This window comes from Patagioenas fasciata, chromosome 4 (genome assembly GCF_037038585.1).
Source record: "Patagioenas fasciata isolate bPatFas1 chromosome 4, bPatFas1.hap1, whole genome shotgun sequence".
Taxonomy (NCBI): domain Eukaryota; kingdom Metazoa; phylum Chordata; class Aves; order Columbiformes; family Columbidae; genus Patagioenas; species Patagioenas fasciata.
In genome coordinates this window covers 72,151,286-72,176,100 of record NC_092523.1, presented here as the reverse complement: position 1 = coordinate 72,176,100, position 24,815 = coordinate 72,151,286, and the positions used below count along the sequence as shown (strand labels likewise).

At 38.8% G+C, this 24,815-nt stretch overlaps 1 protein-coding gene across 34 annotated transcripts in view; it reads right to left on the bottom strand.

Moving 5' to 3' along the window:
* The window catches only part of CAMK2D (calcium/calmodulin dependent protein kinase II delta), a 159,740-nt gene that overhangs the window by 47,924 nt on the left and 87,001 nt on the right, over positions 1 to 24,815 (bottom strand). For 24 of the 34 annotated variants that reach the window (XM_071808118.1, XM_071808121.1, XM_071808117.1 and 21 more), the window contains exons 4-7: positions 20,024 to 20,078; positions 11,405 to 11,470; positions 8,733 to 8,805; positions 2,390 to 2,492 (exon numbers count right to left, since the gene is read on the bottom strand). In XM_071808118.1, the coding sequence (XP_071664219.1) occupies positions 2,390 to 2,492; positions 8,733 to 8,805; positions 11,405 to 11,470; positions 20,024 to 20,078 (297 nt within the window). Of the gene's footprint in view, positions 1 to 2,389; positions 2,493 to 7,692; positions 7,766 to 8,732; positions 8,806 to 11,404; positions 11,471 to 20,023; positions 20,079 to 24,815 lie in introns of all 34 variants that reach the window. The other 10 variants (XM_071808115.1, XM_071808119.1, XM_065836409.2 and 7 more) reach the window with 1 other exon arrangement.

Below are 24,815 nucleotides of genomic sequence, written 5' to 3'. Positions count from 1 at the left end.
TGAGATGCTTCCTGTTTACTTGATACTTTTGTCATTATAACAAATCACTTGTGTTTTTTCTTATTTCTATTCCACTCTTTTGTACTGGGCTGTTTGCTAATGTGCAAGAGCAATCTCCTCTGTCTTTTGTGGATTATTGAAATCCATTTATACTAAGGCTGGGATTTACAACAGGCAAGCTTATAAAGCTACCAACATATGTCCCACAGTACTGCCTCTGCATCCACATGTAGTTATATCCTAGATTTCAAACACTCTCAACCCACTGCTGGCACAAAATCCTTTATGCTTTTATTCTAAGCTTTGACAGGAAGCTCACGATGACTTTGTTCAATTTTAAACTGCACCTTCTAGCCGCTGTGAGAAGAGGTAGCTGATATAAATATTTTATTCTGTATTTTTTTCCTCCTGGGATTGTCAATAACTTTTGTCCTGTGCTTCACATCTATTCAAAGAGGATGGTACGTCAGATAGACGCATCATGTTTGTATATGTCCTGTTATTTAAAATGACCAGTATTAAAACTTTTTTCACCATTTTATTTTGGGCATCTGTAAACTGTAACAAACCATCTGCAATTAGCATTTATTTCAATGAACAAAAAAAAGGAATAGTTCAGTGAAACTGGAGAGAAGTGAGTAATATTTAACTCACTACCCCCCATCCTTTTCTTGTAAGCTGAAGCACAGCATTGTACAGGACACGAAGATACATTCCATGTATTGGCTCTGGAGACCTGGTTTACACTGTCAAGTGCCATCTTCAAGAAGGCAGACACCCCCTTCCTTTCCACCATTTCAGGAGCAGGTCTGAAGCACAGAACGTGCTCCCTCCTGATGGTCACGTGTACACACAGAGTTTGCCTCCACATTCTGGTACATCTTTGTCACCTTCACCATCAAGCAAGCTTACTCTTGGTTCCTTCCAGATGAAAAGAATGTTTTCAAAATCACTAAAGTGACTGAGAAACTCCCATCCCAACTTCACAAGATGTTTGTGAGCTGTGGATAGACAACCCTTTCCAGACTATGGTGCAAGATTCCTGATACTTTTAACCACCCTTTACCTTCCTGGATTTATGCTTTCCATGATCTACTACTTGAATTGCTTACATATTAACAATTGTACATTTTTAATAAACCAGCGTATTTTGACCTCAGTGGGTCAAACTGGGTTTTATGAACAGTTTTACTTGTGGGTATGAAGGGGCAGTCACCTCTAGGACAGCAATATAAACAACTAGGACAGATAACTTGCACTGTTATCTGGTCTGGATAACTGTCTACAGCAGGGATGTCCAACTCATTTTCACCAGCGGTCACATCAGCCTTGCGGTTGCCTTCAAAGGGCCAAATGGAATTTTAGGACTGTAAAAATGTAGGAGTAGTTACATTTATACAGTCCTAAAATTACATTCGGTCCTTTGAAGGCAACTGTGAGGGTGATGTGTCCCCTGATGAAAATGAGTTGGACACCCCTGGTGTACAGTCTTAGGTATTCAAACCTCTTGTGTTTTGTTTTGTTTTTTCATTCAAGTCACATTCCAAAGTGCTTCAGAAGAAAAGTTTCAGGTATTTCCAGGTGACAGACAACTGTTCAGACAAAATGTTCTGATGACTGGGCAGGTACACTCAGAGGTATTAACCTACAGTCTTACGTCACCCGGGCTCTACACTCGTTATTTCATTCCTGTAGACACACAGGGGACAGTGGGGAGAAGGGGCTTGTGTGAACCTATGTCTCATTCAAACTTAGAGGCTGACAAAAGCCAGGACAAGCCAGGAATCAGGAAACCTTGATTTCAGGGTCAAGAAACGTCAATGGCACTTAGACGACATGCAAAAGGAGCATTTGCAAAGCTGTGTTTACTAGAAGCGCAAATTTAAGTACCCTCTCCCTCTGTCCTACCCCATACCAGTACTGCTGTGCTGGCCAAATCCCCAGTATGAGTACCATTGTGCTAAAGGAAGAGACTTTTGCCAATTCATTTTATGTTCGTTTGGTAAGGTGATTTGGCTTTGCTAGTGAAGAGGAGGTGGTGAGGCTGATCCTCTTCCTGTCTAAGTGAGCTCTGAGATTTGGAAATGTAGCCATTGATCGATCACTCTTGAAGTGTTTGCTTGTTTCTTTCTTTTTTTCTTTTTGAAACAAACAAGGTCTGCTGCCAAGCTCTGCTTAACTCGGTGAGAATTACAGATGACATTCTTCATGGAGAAAAAGGTCTAAAGCGTAGCCAGTTGTAAAGACTATGAACAAAACACGCCTTAATGCTACATATCAAGTAGCCACACAGCTGCATGTTTTACACTGGGGTGAGAGCTGGGCCGTTTGGGAGGCTCAATGGAAACACTGAATAAATGGTGAGAGAAATTTAAAAATATTTACTTACCAAACCAAGCCTGTTGCTCTCCTTGGACTTCTATAGCCAATCCAAAGTCTGCCAGCTTTACTGCTGCTCCCTTGGATTTGCTAGCTAAAAGTAAGTTCTCAGGCTTTATTCAGAGAGAGAAAAAAATTGAGATGAAAAGATAAGTAAATATATTTTAGACAGGTTGTTGCCTTTTTTTTTTTTAGTTAAGGTAGTCTGGAAAAGAAAAAATACTTAGTGAAAAAGATTTAAAAACCCATAAGTTTTCTCCATAAAGATGCAGAAATTGCACTTTCCATTCCTGCTTGGAAAGAACCACCGAGCCTCTAAACAGTCTTCACAATCCCATAACAAGACTACGGCCAGCGGGCAGATCTACTAGGGAAGGAGGTCAGCCAGAGTGGTCATATGGAACCGCGACATCCATTTGTGTGACAGGATAATTCAGAGACTCCTAAGAATTCACTACAAAGAAAAATGCTGCAGAAAATCCCCCAAAGACACGTATTCTTTGATTACTTGTCTAACCTATGCAGTTTGCAGGATTAGGCATCTGTAACCGTCAAACATAAGTATGTTTTCCATGACAGTTTAACAATAACAGACGTATTATTATATTTGTATTTAGAGGGCAGGTGTATTTACATTGCAAATCTTTCAGCAAAACAACATGCCCACATTTGTGCTTTCAGAGAACCTATTACAAATAACAGCGTAAGTCTGCAAAAGTTCCCACTTTGTTTTTTGAGAGTATGTCGGTCACATCTGAAATCAAATGCTACAGTATGCTCATGCAATTAAAAGGATTTAAATATTAACAATGGTGTTCATTCTACTTTTTACAATGTATCCTTTGAATTTCATTTGGCAAATACACCAAATGCGAATTGTCCAAAGATAACTTTATTCTATGACCCTTAATTAAAAAAAACCCCACAACAAAACATAAAAAACAAAGAAAAACCACCACCACCGCAAAAAAAAAAAAAAGCAAGCAAAAAACCAAAAAAAAACACCAAAAAAACCCCCATCAAAACCCCAAATCTTAAGAATACTGTAGGATTCAACAGATTATTTCAGACAAGTGTGACCTTTATAGTATTTTCTGGCTATTTCTTTCATTTTTATTTCCACTGTTATTAAAAAAGGTTTTGTTCTACATGTACATTATAACAAAACCTCATTTTCAAGGGTATGGCTGTGATTCTTCCAGAAGTGATTTTTGCAGTGATCTATCACACGGGGATTCCATGTATCCAGTATAGCACTGGGGACCCAATCCTGCAAACTCTGAAATGTGTATTTCATTTTAAATCCAGAAGCAATCATATAGAGTTCCAAGTGACTATATACGTGAATACAGTTAATCCCATGCAGGTACTAAGCCTTGAAACAATTAAGATCACAATCTTCTTTCAGCAAAGGCTATCTTTAATGTATCTGCCAAGTACCTGGCAATATCTGCTTGAGCCTCACTATGATCACAACCACTGTGATACTTTTATTAATTTATAGTACAACTGGTCTTCACAAACTCTTTAGCCTAAAGGTGGCTTTTTTCCACCCTCAGTAAATGAACATTTTTTCAGCAAATTACAAACACTATTCTCTCACTCATCCCTTTGTTGCTATGTCATAGAAAAGCCTACTAAAAACCCTTCATCAATAGTTACTTGATTAACCTTGTATTTCCACATTTTAGAAGGTCTCTCAGAATAAAATACAACCTTTATATTCACCTAAATTATCAGTAACCGCTTCAACTACATCATATCGAACACGAACCAAATAGCTGAGGACTCTTCTCTAGGTTCATCAACACTGACGTGAGTCATGTCACATCGCTTGCCATTAAACTACCCTAATTTCAACATACAGTTGCATAGTTCTTGAAGGTTTCCTGTCAGAGTGACAGACGTTTACCGTAATTACTTCCTGGAATGCACTTCTTATATAAACCTCTTAAAGCAATGGATCATCCTTTTTGGCCGTGACCTTCAGCAATCGCAAAGCACTGAAACGCCTCACTCACTTGGTTGATCCACCAAGTGCATATCACTTTGCAACACATTCAACGTTTCCTTTCAAAACAGCAGCTTTGTGTTTTCTGCTGCTGGGTTTTTTGGTTATGAGGTTATATTTTTCCTCCTACTTGGGATTTTTAATTTTTTTTTTAAATTCCATTACGTTTTTTTACTCTGCCAAAGTGTTCAGCAGAAATACCATTGTCATAGGAGAATATGTTTCAACAGAAGCCGAAGCAGATTTCCCGATCCACTCCTAGGCCAAAGGCAGCAGCCTTTTGGGCGATGTTGTGTGGGACTACGCACCTGAACAACGAGCAGTTGACATTTCAGCATCACAAGAGGCATACTGGATAATTATCATGCGTGAACTTAGAATGACTGCAATTACTTGGGAAACATTAACAACCAGCACGGGCCACTCACGACTCATACTTTGGATTCAATAATGTCACCTTATGTTACCCATAGACTGGCTGCAGTCAAGCATGTAGAATGGCAGTATTAGCTACTAAAATTACTTGCAAATAAATTAACATGATTTACGCCTTACTTTTCAAAAGGTCTTCAATTCTTAGGGATCAAGTACTTATGCCTCTGTGTATTTTTCCTTGAATATAACTAGAACATCAGCTTTTTGCCTTTTTTTGTTTGTTTGTTTTTAATTTAACTTCAACGGGGAATACAAGAGTGTTGTAATTGTAGAGTTTCACAGAAGTAGCAATGCTGCTGACTGCCAAGAACTGAAATTCCTACATGGAAGTGCACTTGTTCCACCTCTTAAAGACAGCCAGCCACTAATGGGTTATTTTTTTCTGGATCTAGGATCCACCACCATTCTGACTTATACCAAGGATTACAAACAGAGCAGCAACAAGCACTTCTGCAGGTCATAAGAGACTGCAAAAGCTCCTCTCCTGTTGCTATTAAGTTATGCTAAAAGGGAAGTTAAACAATATGAGTGTACAAAATCTCGTCCTCTTGTTGCTCTCCCCACCACCAAACAGGCCGTGAGTTACTGGGGGGAAAAAAAAACAAAAACAAAACCAAGTTTTGCAGTTTAAGGATCCATGCCAGGCCTGAACCATCTTCTACGTGTCCCATAGTTCTGGTCTTGGGCCCTGACATCTTCTTTTCAGTACGGAGAGTTCTGCTGGGATTTCACCAGTCTTTCATTTCACTTTTTTTTTTTTTTGACACAAAGCAGTAAGTGAAGATGGATGGTTTTCTGTTTCCTCAAGTTTTCACTTTCAGAAATGAAACTGGGTACTACAGCTTGGCAGAAACATTATTTCTCACACTGTTTTTCCAATTCATCCTCCATTTGCCAGAGTAACAAATCCACACATGGTCTGGAGCAGGGAACAGCTGGATTTAATGCTTTTCTAAAGAAGTTATTTTGTGTGAATGTATGAAAAGTACTAGAAAGCATTCCTTATTGTCAGCTTGCATAGCTACAATCCTTTTTTTTTTTCCAATTGTTTTTCACCCTAGTAGCACAGTACTGAATGTACGGTGATGGCAGGCATTGCTGGAGCAGCTGGACAAATTCGACATTCTTTCATTTAAACTTGTTCCATGTTATCCGGCTGCCATGCAAGATTTATATATTGGATAGAGACTTGTCAGCCTCATGTTATATAACCGTGATGCAGGAGAATCCAGAAGCGTAAAATGGGTAGATCATTTTGTATCTGTGTCTTTGAAATCCATCAAGCTCTCTGAGCTTTCAGAGCGTAACCCTTTATGCTCACACAGGACAACAACAGAGACTTTATGAATTCAGACAATGATTATAACAGTTGTTTATTTGGGAATGAAGGATGGTAAGAAGGATGAAGGCATTCTCATTCCAACTTTATTACTAGTGATAAGCACTAGAAATTCCTGCTCCCCGTAATTCATTTGGAAAGGAAAATTAGAGACAGAGAAGCTATATGAGAAGGAATTAGTGTATTTCCGTGCCTTCGCCCACATGCCATTTTTCCTCTGCCTTTGTAATGGATCTGATATTTCAGACAGTGCACTTCCATTTGATTTCAAAATTAACAATATTTTCTTACTTCTTACTTAAGTGCCCAAATTAAGTCCTCTCCCTTGTCCACAAGGCTAGTTCAGTACCACCTTTGAGAGACAGACTTGTCACTGAGCTTCCCAGTAAAAGAAAATGAACTTTTCTTGTTTCTTTCCATGCTAATACACTTTAAATGCAGGGATCATCTCCACAGCAGATGTCTCCAGCCATTTGGATACATATATGGTTAAGAAAGAAGTAATGCTCTTCTCAACACAGGAGTTTTCTTTCTGAAGTTTCTATCTCATTTATCTGGAAGGGACTCAACCCCTCAGGTGACCATGGTGAGAACACTGTAGGAACTCCCACTTTCTAAAGATGTTCTGTAGCCCAACCATCTAGAGGAGAGAGAGGTCTTTGTGCCAGCAATCTCCTGGCAGCTGGCCTTCTGTCACTAACATGTGTGACATGCAAACGTTAGTGAGCTTCCCAGAAGTGCTCCAAGTTATGCTGAGAAGAGACTAAAAGTTCCTCTCGCACCCTGCCCCAAAAGCTCTGGATGACAGAGAGGAAGACTGTGTTCTCAACCAACACACCAAATGCTCAAAAAGCAACTATTGTGAGGGGTGACCTCATTAATGTTTATAAATACGTAAAGGGTGAGTGTCACGAGGATGGAGCCAGGCTCTTCTCAGTGACAACCAGTGGTAGGACAAGGGGTACAAACTGGAACACAGGAGGTTCCACTTAAATACAAGAAGAAACTGCTTCTCAGGGAGAGTGACAGACACTGGTACCGGCTGCCCAGGGGGGTTGTGGAGTCTCCTTCTCTGCAGACATTCAAACCCGCCCAGACACCTTCCTGTGTAACCTCATCTGGGTGTTCCTGCTCCGGCGGGGGGACTGGACTGGATGAGCTTTCGAGGTCCATTCCAATCCCTGGCATTCTGTGATTCTGTGATTGTCCTCCCTGGTACTGACCACATGTGCCAGCAGACTCTGATGGCTGTCTTCACAGCCCAGATCTGAAGAGCTAAGGCACTGGCAAACCTTGAGCAAATTTTCTCCAGCCAATGCCAGCAGTCTGTCCTTGCGCACAGGTGAAGTAAAGTTTAAAAACAAAAAGAAAAAAAAAAAAGGAAAAATAAAAAGAAACCCGTTTCCATTCGCACTGATCAAGGCTCCGTTTTGCTAGGGCTTGCTGCTCTCCGCTGCGGGACGGCGGAGCGCCGCCGGGGCTGAGGCTCCGGCTGGGGAGGGCCCGGCGGGACAGCAGCAGCACTCACCTTGAGGTCGCGATGGACTACGCCCATCTGATGGCAGTGTAGCACAGCCTCCAGGATCTGCTGAATGCAATGACTGCATGCAAACACCAGGGGCGCGTGTTAGTTCCAAGCGTGCACCCGCGGCCCGCACGCCCGCCCGCAGCGGGGCCGGGCCGGCGGCAGCAGCGGCGGCGGGACCCGGGAGGCCGCGCTCCCCGCCCCGCGCCGCCCGCGCCGCTCAGAGCACGACGGCCTCAGGCAGCGCCGCGGGGGGACCCGCCTGCACCTGCGGGGGCGGCTTTGCCGTGGCTTTAATTTAACGGGGGGGTTTGGGTAGCGGTGTTTTGGATTTTTTTTGTTTGCCTTTTTTGTTGTTTTTTTTTTTTAAATGACTATTTTAAAAGTCAAACCTTCAAAGAGCGTACAAATTTTGCCAGGAATTCACTGGCAGGGTCGTATTAAATATCTGGCATCCTCTGGACTTTCTCCTTCTTTCTTTTCCTCTCTCAGAGGTGTTAAGAAATTGTAGCGGCGTTGAGGTAACAACCTCACTCCAAGCGAGGTGTTTTAGGTAAATTATTAACTGCTCCCGGTCCAATTTAGTCGGCAATTAGCATCACTTGCCTGAGGGTTCGTCATACTCTAATGCAGCAGTGTGCGACCGGCTGTTCTGCTACTGCAACCCAGGGTCTCAGAACAGAAGTGGCGTTTAAATCTGCAAGCTGACATACATCACAGCCAAAGTTCACCTCCATGTGCATACACAGCGATACATGGACACCCGGAACAGCATAACAGACACGTTCGACAGCATAGGATAAATCCAGCGCCTTGGAAGGATACAAATTTTTTGGCAACCATTCCCCCTTTTGCCATGATGTATATTAGGCCTGTAGACTTGCAAACTGGAAAGAGGCGTCATGCATTATTTGTTTGTCTAGTTGTTTTGAGGGTGAGTAGGATAGGCAAGGAAACATTGCAGACAACCCACCCTCTGCCCCTACCCAGTGGAAAAAAACCCCAAAACTCTTGTATCCAATTGATGGGCACCAGATACTGACCTTCAGGTCTCTGTGAACTATGCCATTTAGATGACAATGATTAACACTTTCTAGAATCTGCTGTATACAATGACTGCAAAGATACAAGGGCAGAATGGAAGGGAGAACATTTTAAAGGCACATAATCACATTAAATACAAAAGAAAAGAAAACTTAAAAAAATTATAAAGAACAAAACCAATTTCACACCTCCTCACAACTCTTGATTGCACATTGAACTGGAACAAAACAATGTTGAATATAGAGTTTTCCAGCTCTAACACAGCCAAAAAACAAAGCAAAACAAAACAAAACAAAAAACCCCAACACAAAACCAAAAAAGACATATAACATGGAACATACAACATCTATGATACACAATCATTAGATTGTATTTTCAGTATGGAAGCTTTTTCCAGTTTCCAAAAACTGCTACAGGAAAAGTAAAGTGGTGGCAATAAAACAATTAGTGATGTTTTGGTTTAAAAAAAAATACAGTGAAATTAACGTTACAAGTAGTGCTGAAACAAGAAAATGTTCAGAAATGATATACAGAAAACAAATGCAACCAAAAAAAGTCAAAAGCGAAAAAAGGCAAAACATTTCACATTTTGAATCTAACGGTTTCTTAAAAACTCTTAGTTGAATAAAGCCAAGTTATTCAAAAAGGTGGCATGCATTTTCATTTAAAAGATTGTCAAGCATGAGTTTAATTAGGAGTCACTCATGAAATGGAAATCCACATTAAAAATGTAGAAATAGGTTTTATTTTGGTGCTTTAAATAATTTAAACAGCACCTATTTTTCCATGCCCAGGTTTGCAAGTTTTGGCCAGCCTATGGTGCGAAAAAGCACAGCTGAGATATCTGTTTTTAACAGCACTGGAACTTTTTAGATGTTTTTGAGCACAAGAGCTTATCAGCTTTTTTTTTTTTTAAGATATCCTTGTGGTAGAAGTCAGTGACCATAAATAATAACAGTATAGTCAAGGGCCAAGGGTTTGATACTGCCCATCCAAAACATTTTGACCATGGAATTCAGAAGGAATGGTCATAAATCAGTAATTGGGAGCCCAAGCCTGAAAACCCTTTCTTATGCGAGTAGTTCCTGACTCACTGAGCTGGACTGCTTGTATGAACAAAGACTACTTGCATGAGTAAGGGCTTGCAGGAGCAGACCCGTATTACAGTCCTAGGATATGCATCTATTAAGTCCAATAACTATTTCTATAGGGATATAAACACACACACGCACTATATATATATAGATATATATATATATACATATACACACAAATATATAAAAATATATAAAAATACAGAGATGCATTATAACTAGATATTTTAGTTCTTTGGTCTAGTTTTTACTGAACATATAAAATGCATATGTATATTTTCTGTATATATATATATATGCATAGCCCCTTCCAATATGTCATAATTCTAGAACAGAAAAAAATCATTGCAATTTTTCCTTTTAAATCACAATAATCTTAAAATCACACAATGACACCATATGCTGGCCTTTGGCATCAATATTAGAAATTTTGCTTGAATCAGAGCAGGCAAAAAAATATTAAAAAAATCTTTTAAACATAGTACCTCTCCTTCCACCCCATCCAAATTACTAATTTTGCTTTCGCTTCTACAGTGTGTTTTGTTATGCGTTGTTCCACATTTAAATGCTTAAAGTAATGATGCTTCTAGCATTCCTACAGGTATTAGTAAGAGCAATAAGCAGTAGAAGCTTCCTAATATTCAGAGTAACTTCTGGTTGTTGGTTATTATGCTACCACTGTTGTTAGGGGCAGTTAATGCTTTCCAGTCGTCTGCAAATTAATTCCAAATGTAAAGGAATAATTGAAAATTATATGTACTAAATATGTATCAATGGTGGTGTGTGACTATGAACACACAAAAACATGATGATTCTTTAAATTTACTTAGAGATAAATTTTCTGTTAACAGTGTAGCGGCAGAACATATTTTCTTTAAAGTAATTGACCACAATGTTGGAGATTCATCATGATGTGAGAATATTTAAGATTTATTATTATGTGAGGGCAAACAGATTCTGAGATGGAAAAATGGTCCTTATACTTTATGTCAGCATGCAAATTATTATAATCTTCAACTTATTCTTCAAGTTTTTCAACAAGCACTTGCAGGAAATTACTAGAGATTTCAAATTTGAGCTCAGACTATGAGATGCACAGTATAATTGCTTATTGATGAAACACCATGAAAATGTTTAAATATGAAAACTAAATTAGTAATTCTAGATCAAGAACAAAAATTATATTTATGGCATAATTCTTTCAAGACCAACATATATTTCAAACTTTGATCAGCAAATGTAAGAATCCTTAGATGAGATAGCTGAAATGTTTTGTCAAGTTTGCAAAGGAAAAAACTGGGTAAGATTCTAGCAACTTCACAAGTTTACAAAGATTTTAACAAACAGATCTAATTTCAGCTTTTTCAGATCAGCAGAAATCAAGATTTCGTGACTTCTCCACCACACAGTCATGAGCTCAAAACTCCAAACTGTGGCCTTCCGAGTCTAAGAGAACTCCAGGAGAAATCCTTGAGTCTCACAGACTGTGCTAGGGAAACTGATGCCAAACACCATGAGAAATTTAAGTAACTATTCTAGACTTATTAAAGGCACCATTAGAAAACCAAATTACTTACCTGGCATCTGCTTCACTGTAATATTCTCTTGCAACTATATCTTCAAACAGCTCACCTCCAGTGACTCTGTTAGAAAAAGCAAGGTGGGAAGGATTACAGAAGTGAAGATGTACATCTTAAATTAGCTTGACAGGGAGAAGTCAGAGAAGAGTAACTGAAATATTTGCACAGAAATGCAAGAGGTCTTGACCAGGAAGGTGACAGATCTAAAGCATAAGGTTTGTCCATCCAAATTCTTACAGGAATTGAAAGGATGTGGTAGAAAAGGAATCATAACTGGAAAATAAAACCAAAGAGTAATTGTTTATTGGGCAAGATGCCACACATCAGTTACAGACGTCAAGAGTAAGTAGTAAACTACAAGAATAAAGGGAAGTGACCAGCAAGGAAAATTGTGGCTGAAGATCAGAACACTTCATGATAAACCGGGAACTGCAACGTACAATAGACGTAAGAAAGAATAATACAATAATTCTAACAACAGAAGAGAGTCATTAAGTGTATGTCAGAGCACAACAGAGGTGTACCCATGTGCCAGACTGGCTTGCTTTTTGTGCTTTTGCTGGAAAGAACATTATTGAGTTGGGATATCAGTAGAAGCACAGTACCTTAATCACGTCAATGGCAGATTTTTAACCAGAAAATTTTCCTTTGTCGAGCACGTGAGACTAGTTCAGTGAAATTGCCACTTAACTGAAGAGGCATTAATAGTACCAGGGAAGAACTAAACAATCCAGAGGACCAGTAACAGAAGCAACTGTGCGTGGTTGCATACTTAGCATTTCATTGTACAACCCCAGGTTTACTAGCAGGAAGCGGCTGAAAAGAAATAAAACTGTGTTGTTACAACCCAAAGATGACAGTCCAGAATGAGTCACCAGCAGGATGCTGCCACAGCCTTAGGATGCATCTGAGGTAGGGTGACAGCAGTGTCCTTGCATACAGCAATAAAATCCCTCCGCACGTCATATGCAGTTCTGGTCACTCACGTTCAGCACAGGGAATTTCAACAGCAATGTGAGCAGAAAATGGTTATGAGGCCACCCATTCACCTACTAATCTTATCTTCTCAGGGAAGAAAAGTCAGTTTCACTTGGCAAAACAAATTTTAAGAGGGATAAAAATAAATACTGAAGACAAAAAGCATAAACTGTACTCTCCATAGAGGAGAGTTGTAAGGGACAGTATTGGTACAATAATAAATAGGCATATAGTAGCTGTGAATAAATACAGGGTTAAAATCAGAAGCAGTTTTCTAACAACCGTAAAACTGCTGCAATTAAACAGTTTTTGGTGAAGTAACTGAGACAAGTGCTCTACTTTTAAGATTTATGAGCTTTTAAATAGAATCATGATGCTTGGCTGCCTGTGTCAACAAGAGAGTGGACTCAAAGAAACGGGAAGACCTTTTGAGTACTTTCTCTTTTGAGGAACACACTGTCATACTTTCACAGCTAAATGCGGATCTTCATATATTCAGGTGCTGTACTGACCTGTTGCAAACAGATGCAAGCCCTGGAAGATGCACACAATGTGGAGCACCCATGTGCACCACTAACCAGAGCACCTAAACACAGCCTCAAAAGGCAGGACGCATGAGTTAGTCTGCTGCTTCCCAAAATCTTGACCTACTGATATGCCAACATAAATAATTCCTAGATGGGAGATCAATGTTTGCATTTCATTACTGTTTATGAATGTAGTCAATTTTTATTTAGCATATTATACTCTCAATAAATTCCCACAAAGTAAAAGCCAGAGTGGGCTACAGGTTGCTTAAAATATCTGTGACAAATACAATTATTATTGAATACAATTAAATTTAATAGGATTAAAAATTTTAAAGTGAGGATACTTGGAATCTTCAGAATAACATTCATTTACAAATTGCTACATTAATACTTCGTTGTAGACCCATTTATTCAGTCACATTAGGTGATGACAGCAATCGTGTGCTCAACCAGTAGCATAGCTCCATTCTTTCAGAAGTCCAGTTAAAAACTTCATTTTTGTGTTTGCATTCACATTTGGGCTATGTCATTCTGAGTTCACACCTTACTGACTTTGGAAAGTAATCACTTTCGGGTAACAGAATGCTATTTTGTACAAATGTCTGCAATAAAATCTGTAGGAGGCATAATAGCTGCTTGCCTAATTTGTACTCTCTTTTTCTTTTTGTCTTCTCCCTTCCAGAAACTGTCTTTGGTTGCTGTAAAACAAAATGCTTGATTGATGCGTATTTTGACAGTCTTTGATACCTCCTTTTTGCATATATATTTGTCTACCACAGTTCTGGTAAAGAGGAATAATTCTCACTTTGTGATGAATGAAAAAGCAAAGCATCCTTTGATCTTATTCTTCCCTAAACCACTCATTTTTGATCCAAGCCAAAAAAGAAAAGAAAAAGCTTTTGTCATCAAAGTGAGTTTCAGTGGGAGAGATCACCAAGCTGGTGTTTGTTCTAATCAAGCACAGAAAATAGAGGGGGATATGCATTCTTATTTGCTGACACTAAACATTTGCTTGGCATTCATAACTGTTGTCGAACGATGGAAAAATAAAAGCAAGAACAGCGCAGAAGAATTTCACTGACAACGAAACAAGTCATCAACAATTCCCAAGCTCTGTCACTCTGTTACTCTGCACTGGTGTGGCCTCACCTGGAGCACTGTGTGCAGGTCGGGGCGCCACAGGATAAAATAGATATTAAGCTACTGAACAGTGTCCAGAAGAGGCTACAAAGGTGGTGAAGGGTTTAGAGGGGAAGCCATATGAGGAGCAGCAGAAGTCACTTGGTTTGTTCAGCCTGGAGGAGACCTCATCACAGTCTACAGCTTCCTCTCAAGGGGAGGAGGAGGGGCAGGCACTGAACTCTTCTCTTCGGCGACCAGTGACAGAACCCAATGGAATGGCAGGAAGATGTGCCAGGGGAGGTTTAGGTTGGACATTAGGAAAAGGTTCTTCACCCAGAGGGCGGTGGAGCACTAGAAGAACGGCTCCCCAGGGAGGTGTCACGGCCCCAAGCCTGACAGTGTTCAAGAAGAGACTGGACAACACCCTGAGACACGTGGTGTGAACTGTGGAGTTCTCACATGCAGGGACAGGAGTTGGACTCAATGATCCCTTCCAACTCAGGACATTCTATGAAGGATACACTAGGAACAATTATCAGAAGGAAGGTAGTGCAGGGGGTGAGGAGGGGCCAGAACTCGCCTGCATCTTCTGAGAAAATCGTTACAGCCATGTTAGCAGCCTTTCCCCATTGAACATACACGAGCAATGTGCCCTTGCACCAGAAAAGGTCAACTGCATCACAATAGCGAACAGCCAGCAGGTGGAGGGAAGCGATTCTTCCCTTGTATTTGGCAGTTGTGAGATCACACCTGGAGTACTGTGTCCCCCTTTGAGCTTGAACTACATGAACGACATTGACATACTGAACTCTGTCCAATGGAGGTCCACTAAGACAGAGTTGGAGGCATGTGGAGAGGCTGAGATAATTGGTTTTGTTCACTGTTAAGACAAGAAGGTGCAGGGGAAATCTCACTGCTCTCTACAACCCTTTAATGCAGGGTGTCAAACTTATTTTCACTGAGGGCCACATCAGCCTCACAGTCGCCTTCAATGGGCTGAATGGAATTTTAGGGCTGTATAAATATAACTACTCTTACATCTATACAGTCCTAAAATTCCATTCGGCCCTTTGAAGGAAACCGTGAGGCTGATGTGGCCCCCAGTGAAAATGTGTCAGACACCCCTGCTCTAATGGGTGGATACGCAGAGACAGCATGAAAGGCACCAGACAAGCTGAAACACCAGAAATATCAAATAGGTATAAGGATTTTTCTTCCTTTATTGTTGTAATTATTATTTACTGTGTACTTGTTGCTCAAAGAGGTTGTGGATTTTCCATCCTTGAAGATGTTCCAAGCTTGACAAATCACTGAGCAACCTGATGCAACTGGACCTTGTTCAAGAAGGGGGTTAAGACCAGATAACCTCTAAGGATCCTTACCAACCCGTATTATTGACTGATTTTATAAATAAAGAACAGAGCAGTTACCAATACACTTATTTTTATACTACAAAGAGTTTAATACCAAAGTGTCTACAAAGCATTCTTCTCCTTATTAGATGTCATTTAGCTAGGTGGATTTTGATGCCTCCCCATTGCACCCTGTATTGTCAACTATGAAATATGATGGCTAGGGAAAGGCCAGAGATACCTACCATGAATACAAACTACACTAATAGAAGAGTTGCTTAGTTATGAGGTCCTCCTTGCCTAGCAAAGGCCATGACCTGAAACAAAAGCGTGATGTACTTTTTGGAGAATGTCGGGTTCTGAGATCCTGCTGCGTTAACCAGCAGGAGCACTGAATTGTCTTGTATGGAGAGGTGCGCTGAAATCAGAACCCCTGGGTATTTTGCTGATCAACAGAAGTACTTAGGCTGATCTCTGAAATCAACTTACAGAAGGAAATTAAAATAGGACTTGCCTATTGCTTGCCTGCTGCTTCTGTTAAAACTTTTTTTTTAGGCTAAAATAATGAAAACCTGATACATTGTACCATTGACACGGAGATGGAATCATACACAGAGTCTAGTCTGTGTACTTAACTCAGAAGACAACTAGCAGTACAGTTAGATCTATAAATATATGCAGGTAGGCTCTACACTATGTAAGTCAAGGTCATAAAGCAGAGGGTGAAAAGTAAAAATAAAATTAAACAAACAAACAAACAAAACAAAACAAAACACACAAACCCAAAAACCAAACCCCCAAAAAAACCCCAAAATCAAAACCAAAAAACCACACACAAACAAAAACTTTGGTCCTGCACTATAAAGCTACATAAACAGCTGCCAAGCTGCTTTCTCCCCACAAGATTAAAAAGATAAATAAATGGATCTCAATGCCTTTCTGATACAGATATATCATCAACTTCAGTGAGGTCCTATTTCATGACAAGACATTTATAATACAAGCTCTAGTAAATTTCAGGGTACAAATTAGAAGCCACTGGATCTCACAAATTATTATCATTCCTTCATAGTTTTCTGAAGAGTATACTAAAATGGCAACAAATAAAGTACGTGGGTTTGTTCAAACAAAAGAAGTAAAAGCAGCACGTAGAAACAGTAAGACCCTCTGCACCAGATCTGTCTTTCATAAAAACGGCAGAGGGGGCAACCAGAAGGATTCCAAGTACAAAGGATGCTATTTCTATTTAATCTCAGAAGATGTACATTAAGAAGGAATTTTTAACTCCATTCAACTGACTTTCTGTATTCACTAAAACAAATTACTGCATTTACAGCATTACATGCAACATTTTTTGTTGCAAACATTTATAAAAACACATACAAAATTACTTCATGCATGATATTCAACTGATTATTAAAATTTACAAATATAGGAAGATATTTAAAAGGAAACCCCAAATTAGCAAATCTAGCTAAAAAAGCCTCTGTTGATGATCACACTGGGGATGTTTCCTCCTGGTTCACCTCTCTTGTTTCTTAAATGGCTTTCAAAATGATGGTGTGAGGAAGCAGTTTTACAAAATTACAGTGGCATTATATTTTTTACATTTATCTGTGACCCTTCTCCTTCTGAAAAAGAAAGGTTCAGGCACTTATCCTATGCAAAGACTGTTCTGCAATTAGGTTTTTTTATTATTATTATTTTTGTTTCTCCTATACAGTACAGTCCCTACGCTTGGAATTCAACAGCAACACCAGGATTGTAAATGTACCAATTGTTGCATCTCATCAAGTGCATTAAAAAATGGGAGACACTGAAAAAAGCAAATCTCATTCAGTTGCACAAGAGAGTCTTCAAGTGCTACAGCTGTTTCCATTCAGATACAGCAATTAATACTGACAGAATTGATTGGATTTGTACTCATCTAACATAATTAATGCTGAAGACAATCTCAGTTGTGCTTAGCAACTGAAATGGGCTGATGGAGAGACACAAATCCTAACTACAATTGCCTTAACCAGTAAAGGAAGGGGAGTGAGAAACTTCATGCAACCCTTCTCTTTTTTTGACCAGATAAAAGCACAGCTAGCACTGAGCTGTGCAAGAGAAGCAACAGGCTTCTCCACTAGACAGACTGCAGACATCTCTATGACACTGATTCAAAAGAGATTATGAGGAATTCAAAATAGAAAGTGACAATGATTGGGTTTTTTTCCTATTCAGAGAAAAAACATTCTTCCTCTTCACGTTCTTATGTGGGATGCAGTCTAAAAGAAATTTCTAAAGACACAGTGGTACCGAATCCCACACAGTCTGAAAGAAATCATTAGGATAATGACATGATGGTATGTGTAGGTGGAGTGACAGTGTTACAACACAGTCAGGCTACTGTTGAATAAAAATTAAATACATATAGCATGTACTTGGCCTTCATAGCAAAGAAGCTCATATGGTGCTTTTTTTGGCGGCGGATCTTTTATGCGCATTTAAACAAGCCACTAACCATGCTAACTGCGGTAAAAGGTGAAGTTTCACTAACACATGGTATTAGTGAGCATTAAAGTAATAATTTCTTAGTCTGAATCAAAAATTAGATATGAACAGCCATCCTTGCTAATTAGACAAAAGTTCTTCAAGAAAGCAACATGTCACTTTTCCACAGACAACTATCAAGCAGTACAGTCACCACCTCTATCATTTAGACATCTTTTTTGAAAAATAATTCATTTTGATGAAAAATCCAAACCACATGATCAAAACATTAAAAGCTGGATGTATATGGTGCAGCCCTACTTGTTTGAAAAGGATGAAAACCAAAACCATGCAAAGTGCTGTATATGAACAGCATACATTTGAGTCTGTTCATATGTTTGTCCTGAACAAGACCGACAGGCAAACGAGAAGTTCCAGCCAGTGCAGAATGCTCCCTGCACAACTGAGCTGTCTGCCACCTCGGTATCATTGGGTTAGGTATTAATTTCTATTGCAGAATACAGGCTTCTATTTATTTTGTTACTAATGAAATACAGATACTAGTATCTACAACTTTGAAGTTGTTCAAATGCCTTCTGGTTCACATTACAATCATGACCTCCTGAGATATGTCTGGCATTATATATTCAATTTAAGGCAAAAGTAGACTAACTGCAATTACAGTAGGCCACAGTTTCTAACAGTACAGTAGTAAAATAGAAAGATGAAAATGCCACCAGTTTACAAAAGAGATCATGTCCCTAGAGCTAGAGAATTCTGCATTCACTTTTTAGAAATGTTCAGGATTAAGATTTTTTCAGTTCCACATAGAAAGATTTTCTTTGTAATCCTTAAAAAACAAAACAAACCAAAACCAAGTGAAACAGAAAACAGCGCATGTTGGAGGACAAGTGTACATGTTGTGCCCTAGAGCCATTTCCAAGCTTACCTGAGGTATACACAAATTGGCCATAAATTCCTGTTGAGCCCAGTTAGGATTTCAGTACTGAACTCTGAATGCCTTCGCTGCAGACAGAGTTTTTAATATCTTTGTATTTTTAGTCTAAACTCTAGTCTTGAAGAAGTCTTCACAAATTTCTTTAAAAAAACTAAGCCAAAAAAACCCAAAACCCAGAATGTAATCTGAACATGAAAGCACACAATTGATTGTGGAAGATCCAGATTCTGACTTACCTACGCTGAATGCAAATATTTCCATTTATATGCTTAGAAATGAGCTATTCCACATTTCTAGGTGAAATAATGTATTCTCATTCTAACCAGCAAAACCACGTTAAGCCTAAGAAACCTCTCAGGGGGAAGCAGGGGAGTCTTTCCTTGAATTCATGAGTGGCCCTAGAAAAATGTGCAGTTGATGCAATTCATTTTACTTAAATAAGTCAGTTTTGCAAGACTATTCCTAACCATTAATGTTTGCCCATACCTAGAACCAAAAGCAGTAACTTTTCAAGTGAGTGGAAAAGTTTGCCTGTCCCGGGGAAGAATGAAGAATATCAGTGTGTGTTTTTCAGTTAGGAGCCTGAGACACATAGTTCATGTTGTCACCATCCCTTCTTTCACTAAACAGCAACCAGAAGAAACAGGTTCCACACACACACACTCACTACATGAACAGTAAAAGGGGAAATAAAAAGGAAACTTTCTATATGCTGGGCATTCTACATTCTGAATGGCTTCAAAGTGAAACATTCTATATATCTGAAAAGTCTTTCCCTCTAGGGGATCAACCTTTCATTCCAGCAATGATGATTTTCTGTAGAGAAACCACTCAACATGTTTGTTTCCTTTACAGACAACTGGCTTGCAGCAAATGATTATTTTCCAAGCCATATGTTTGCTTAGCTTTGGCAGATATCATGCAACTTTGACTTACACAGCTACATTTTATATTAAAATTTGCTTCAACAGTGGCCCTACTTTGAAGTTTTTAATATGGAATTCTTATAGGGATGCTTACAGATCAGTTCTTCTACATGCAAATGACCAAATATGTTACTGACCTTCCAGCTCTGTTTACATCTATTTGTCCAACTCATTGCAGCAGAATCACGCATGTATCTCTTGAGCTTGTATTTACATCTCAGAGTTTTGAATACCACATCCCCAACATGCTAAATATATGCAAAACACATACTTACAAGTCAAAGACTAAGTAATGGAATCCTTCTTCGGATATGCTGTCATGAAGCCGCACTATTGAAAGAGGTAAAAAGAAAAAAAGATAAACATAGTCATCTTTTTCATGTCTTTAATGCTTGTCTTTTAGTTTGGGGGAGAAGGGAAGATTTTAATTCTACTGTAGAGCTGGTATTGCATCTGCGTGTCCTCATCTGTGGTCATTTTGTGTGGTTTTTTAAATTCTCTACCCTCAAAATCGCCTTTTTCATAAGGTGAGATAAACGAAGAAACCAAAAGACTGTGTGAGCAGCTCATTGTACAGTTATTTTTAACGGTGCCACAGGAGAATGCTACAGTCATTTCCTACCACACACCTACCTTGCCTTTGCTCTTCATGCTCAATCATGACTAAACACGTACTAAAAGCACAGACTTCATCTTAATATATTGTATTAGTATGATTCAACTCCCTTTTTCCTAGGCAGAACCTCCAATCAATCTTTTAAACAGCACATGCAGGAGTCTCCAGTCACTGGATTTTTATTATCTTGAATAGTATTCTCAATGTCAAGCAACTATTTTCTCAGCAGCATTACATCTTAAAAGTTGTAAACAAACAAGATGGGGAGAGGGAAAAAAACAAACAAAACAACACACAATCACAAACCCTGCACAATTAATCACTGATTTCAGCAGAACAACAAACTTTAAGGGCTATGTTAACTCAGACAATAGATGCTGATTTTGAAAGAGAAAGCATCATGGCAAACTAAAAGCATTCAACCATACTAAAATAAATGGAAAGCAAAAGTGCACATTCAGTTAATAATTCAAAATTCTTTCTTAGCTAATCATTAAAAAAAGGAGCTTAAATTAAAAATTAAATCACTGTCTGTAGTCCCTAGAGTAATATAACTTTTTTTAGTCTCACCTTCTCCTAACTATAGCTTTTAATTAAGTGCCTTCGATATTATTCAAGATAAAAAAGTCAAATTTCTAAACAAATTAACTACCAAGACAGTGACTAATTTTAACAGTCAGATGCAACAGCATAAAAATACAGCACTGCTCCCTTAGAAAGCCAGCTTTCTGTTCACTGGCAACATCACATTTTCATAATGATATACTCGGGAGAAAGGAAACAACTTGGGTGTGACATTCACATTCCTTTAAAAAAAAAACTCAAACCAAACCCAAACTGCTCATCTCCTCCCTATCAAATAAAGACAACTGGGTAACAATCAAATCTATAGCACCGCATTGAGAATAGTCTTCTAGAAGAACAGTTTAAGCCCACATTTCCTACTGTGACTCCTTAAGCACTTCTTAACACAACCTCAAAAAAACCCTATTCTGAGTATACTAATATTTCTGTAAGACAGAACCCATAAAATAATGACTCCATGCACTCATTCAGACCTTGTATCCATCAACAGCATGTTTTCCTAGCGAAATGTCTCTGCACGGGAGGCCAGTTAAAGATCAATGTAGGAAGAGAAGAGATTTTGAGAACGGCAAGCTTCTTTTTACAAGTTCGTATTTAGCTCAATTGAAAACATGATATTAAATGTTGGTCTTCATTTTCAAAAATTTTGTATTAATTTATGAAAGCAGATCACTAAAATCCTCAAACTCTAAGATGATACATGTGAAGCTGCTCAGAGAAATGAATCATATGAAGAAGGAATTCTCTTGCTCTGCATCTGATGTGTGTGGCAGTGGTGAAGGGTATGCTGGCTGGAAGCTTGGAAATAGGAATATGGATGAGAAAAAAAGGAGCTAAAGCCTATAGAATCACAAACCACATCTGTGTGACAAAAATAAAGCTCTGACTGAAAGGCTGGCAGCCTTCGCTAAGGAAAACTTTCCTTTCTCTAGAAAAAGAAAAATAAAATAATTGTCTGCATCAAACAGCTACCAGCTCCATCTTTAGCCTCTGTCTCTTAACTGACACTTCTCAATGGGGTCAAAAAGGGAATATGCTGTATTCTTGCTCATATTTCTATTATGTATATATGTATATTTCCCTCTAATCTCTTACCTGTCATCCAGTTCAACCACATGAATGGCAAAGAGTCACAAAGAGAGAAATCTCCCAGCAGACTGATGCCTGCTGATCTATGCTGAATTTCCACAGTGGCAGCCAGCACCACAGCGGGAAGAGTAAAGGGAAGGGATGGGGAGCACCCACCCCTTAGTCACAGGTACTCAGACCTACAGACAGCAAGGATGGGCAAGAAGAGTAAAGGAGTGGTGCTTGGGGGTGGGACAGCCCAGCAAGGTACCTGCCTCTCAGTAAATCACCGTGAAGAGCAGGATCTGGAAAGAGGTAAGGCACGTGAAAGGACCTGCCAGAAGCAAAAGGATGTGATGTCTAGAAAACAGTCATTACAATTTCCAGTGCTTGTCACAGCCAACAAGCCTACAGCATCCTAATGATTAAAACCCCGTGGCATGTTTACATACACCTATGTATCCATATCTAAAGTTTTCCTCAAGAATGTACTAGTCAGCTGCAGAACCTTGATTTTGAATTTTAAGAATTTAAATGGCATCATGGTAGACCTATGAATTAAGTCATGTGGTTTTTCTCAATTACTTTAAATGAAATGGCAATTCCCAAAGCTAATTTTTGCCACGGTACATGGAAGCTTTGTCCGTTGTTTGATCCAAATCATGATCACTTATGGAATAAAAATATAAAAATATATATATATATATATAAAAATATATAAAAAAATAAAAAACTGCTTCATGTTCAAAGCTCAGCTGATGAAGAAAGTGTAATACAAAAGGATTTTCAGATTTCCCCAGATGGTGGCTTTATGCACTTACCATTTTTCATACAATACATGACATTAAAAAAAATAAAATCAAATAAACATTACTTTTTTACTTAATAATATTTAGCCCAGGGAAACATCTTGTGTTTACACAATACTGAAGAGAAAACCAGCTCTTGGCTGACTCGCTGCCTGAAGCTCGTGATGATTCAGAAGAGCCAAGTAGGTCTAAATCAGAATTTGTGGGTTTGGCTGGTGCTATATTCTAGACTTGTCTTACTTTTAACAAAGTGCAAGCCTTAAACAAAAAAGACCAAGGCAGTATGTCCTGCTGTGGTAAAGCATACCCTATTTATAGACATTAGAGGGACATATATTTTAGGGTATCAGAATCAAATAGTGTAAATATTAAACTGAATAAAATTGATTAAAAAAAATGGAGCACACTAAAAGAATAATTAATCAAATAACAGTGTAGAAACAGCAAGAAATAGGAATCTTCCAGATCTTTCTACTAGTGCATTTTCAATGTCTCTTTATGGAATGAAGGATACAGTGTTTGTTAATGTCTTTAGTTATTCATGTATTTAAAAAACAAACAAAACCAAAAAAAATACACACACAAAACCCACAAAACCAACCAAACAAAAGCCACATCACAAAAAGCCCAATCCAGCCAACCCCCCAAAAAACCTACAACAAACCAAAACCAACTTTCTTTGAGCTGAGATTTCTTGCTGAAAACCAACTTTCTTTGAGCTGAGATTTCAGTACCCCCAAATGTCTTGTTTTTAAAGTAAACCACATGTGGGACAAAACACCAAGTACTAGTCTAGAACAGTATCCTGAAACTTCTATCTCAGAATAGAGACCCCTAAAACCTCTGGCTTTTGAGTACACTATGCACAGTAGCATCAAACATACTACTCATGAATGAATGCTCAGAAATTAGCAATGGGATTTACTACAGACCCTTTGGTATGTCACCGAGATGCAACAGAACCCTAAAATACTAATTTCTGGAGTGCGTTTGGTATGTTTTGCATATGCCTCTCCAATAAAAGTTTACAACTTGTAAAGATTTAATACATAGCAAATTATACCTTTTGACAGAAACTGTCTATTCCTGAAATAGATTCATAGAACTGAAAGCATAGTTTTCTGTGAACTCTTTTTTGATTCGAAGCAGCATTGCTCTCCTCACAACTCGCTAACAGCATTCTATTCAGATGGGCAGAAGCCTTCATATTCGAGTTCCCACATCATGTACGGATACTGAGAACTACCAAATACTTCTGGTGAGGCAGCGTATTTGCTGCCAACCGCTTTCAAAGAGCTCTCAAGTATTTAAAACAACCCAGATTTTTGAAACAGTTTTAGAGAACTAAAACAAAGTATTAAACCTTAAAATTTAGAAATTAAATGCACCTTTAAAATTATACTACTTTTGCATTAAAAACAGATAGTCTTGGTTTCAGCTTGTGGCTACAAAACAAGCAACAGCCAATATTCATACTCACACTTCCTCAGTTTTTATGGTTCATTCCCTCTACTGCACCAGCATGGATTTGCTACCAACCAGGTGAAGCAAAGGATTGTATTCTTTAATAACTGTTGTGAGAATGGCTTTCTTATATGCATTTATGAGAAATCAACTCCTAGATAAGAATGAAGTCAACACAAACCTATGGTCATTAAGGCAGTTTTAAAACTGCAGCACTGAAGCCATAAAGTCATAGGAGAAGAACAACCTGCATTTCACTGCCTTTAGGTCGAGGCAGTACAAACCCCTTTTCTCTCTGCATTTTTTTTTAATAATTGTGTCTACCACTTGTACTGCTAGGAATAACTATATTTAAAGCCTGTGATAAATACTTCATATTTACACAGACTATAATAGACACATTATTACAGCTAGTACATATAGGTATCAGCAGCTCCATACACATCAGTAGCTTATTCCTGCTATGTCAGAGAAGATAAATACCTTGCACACCACACAGTGTATAAAAACTAGAGCCAGGACTAC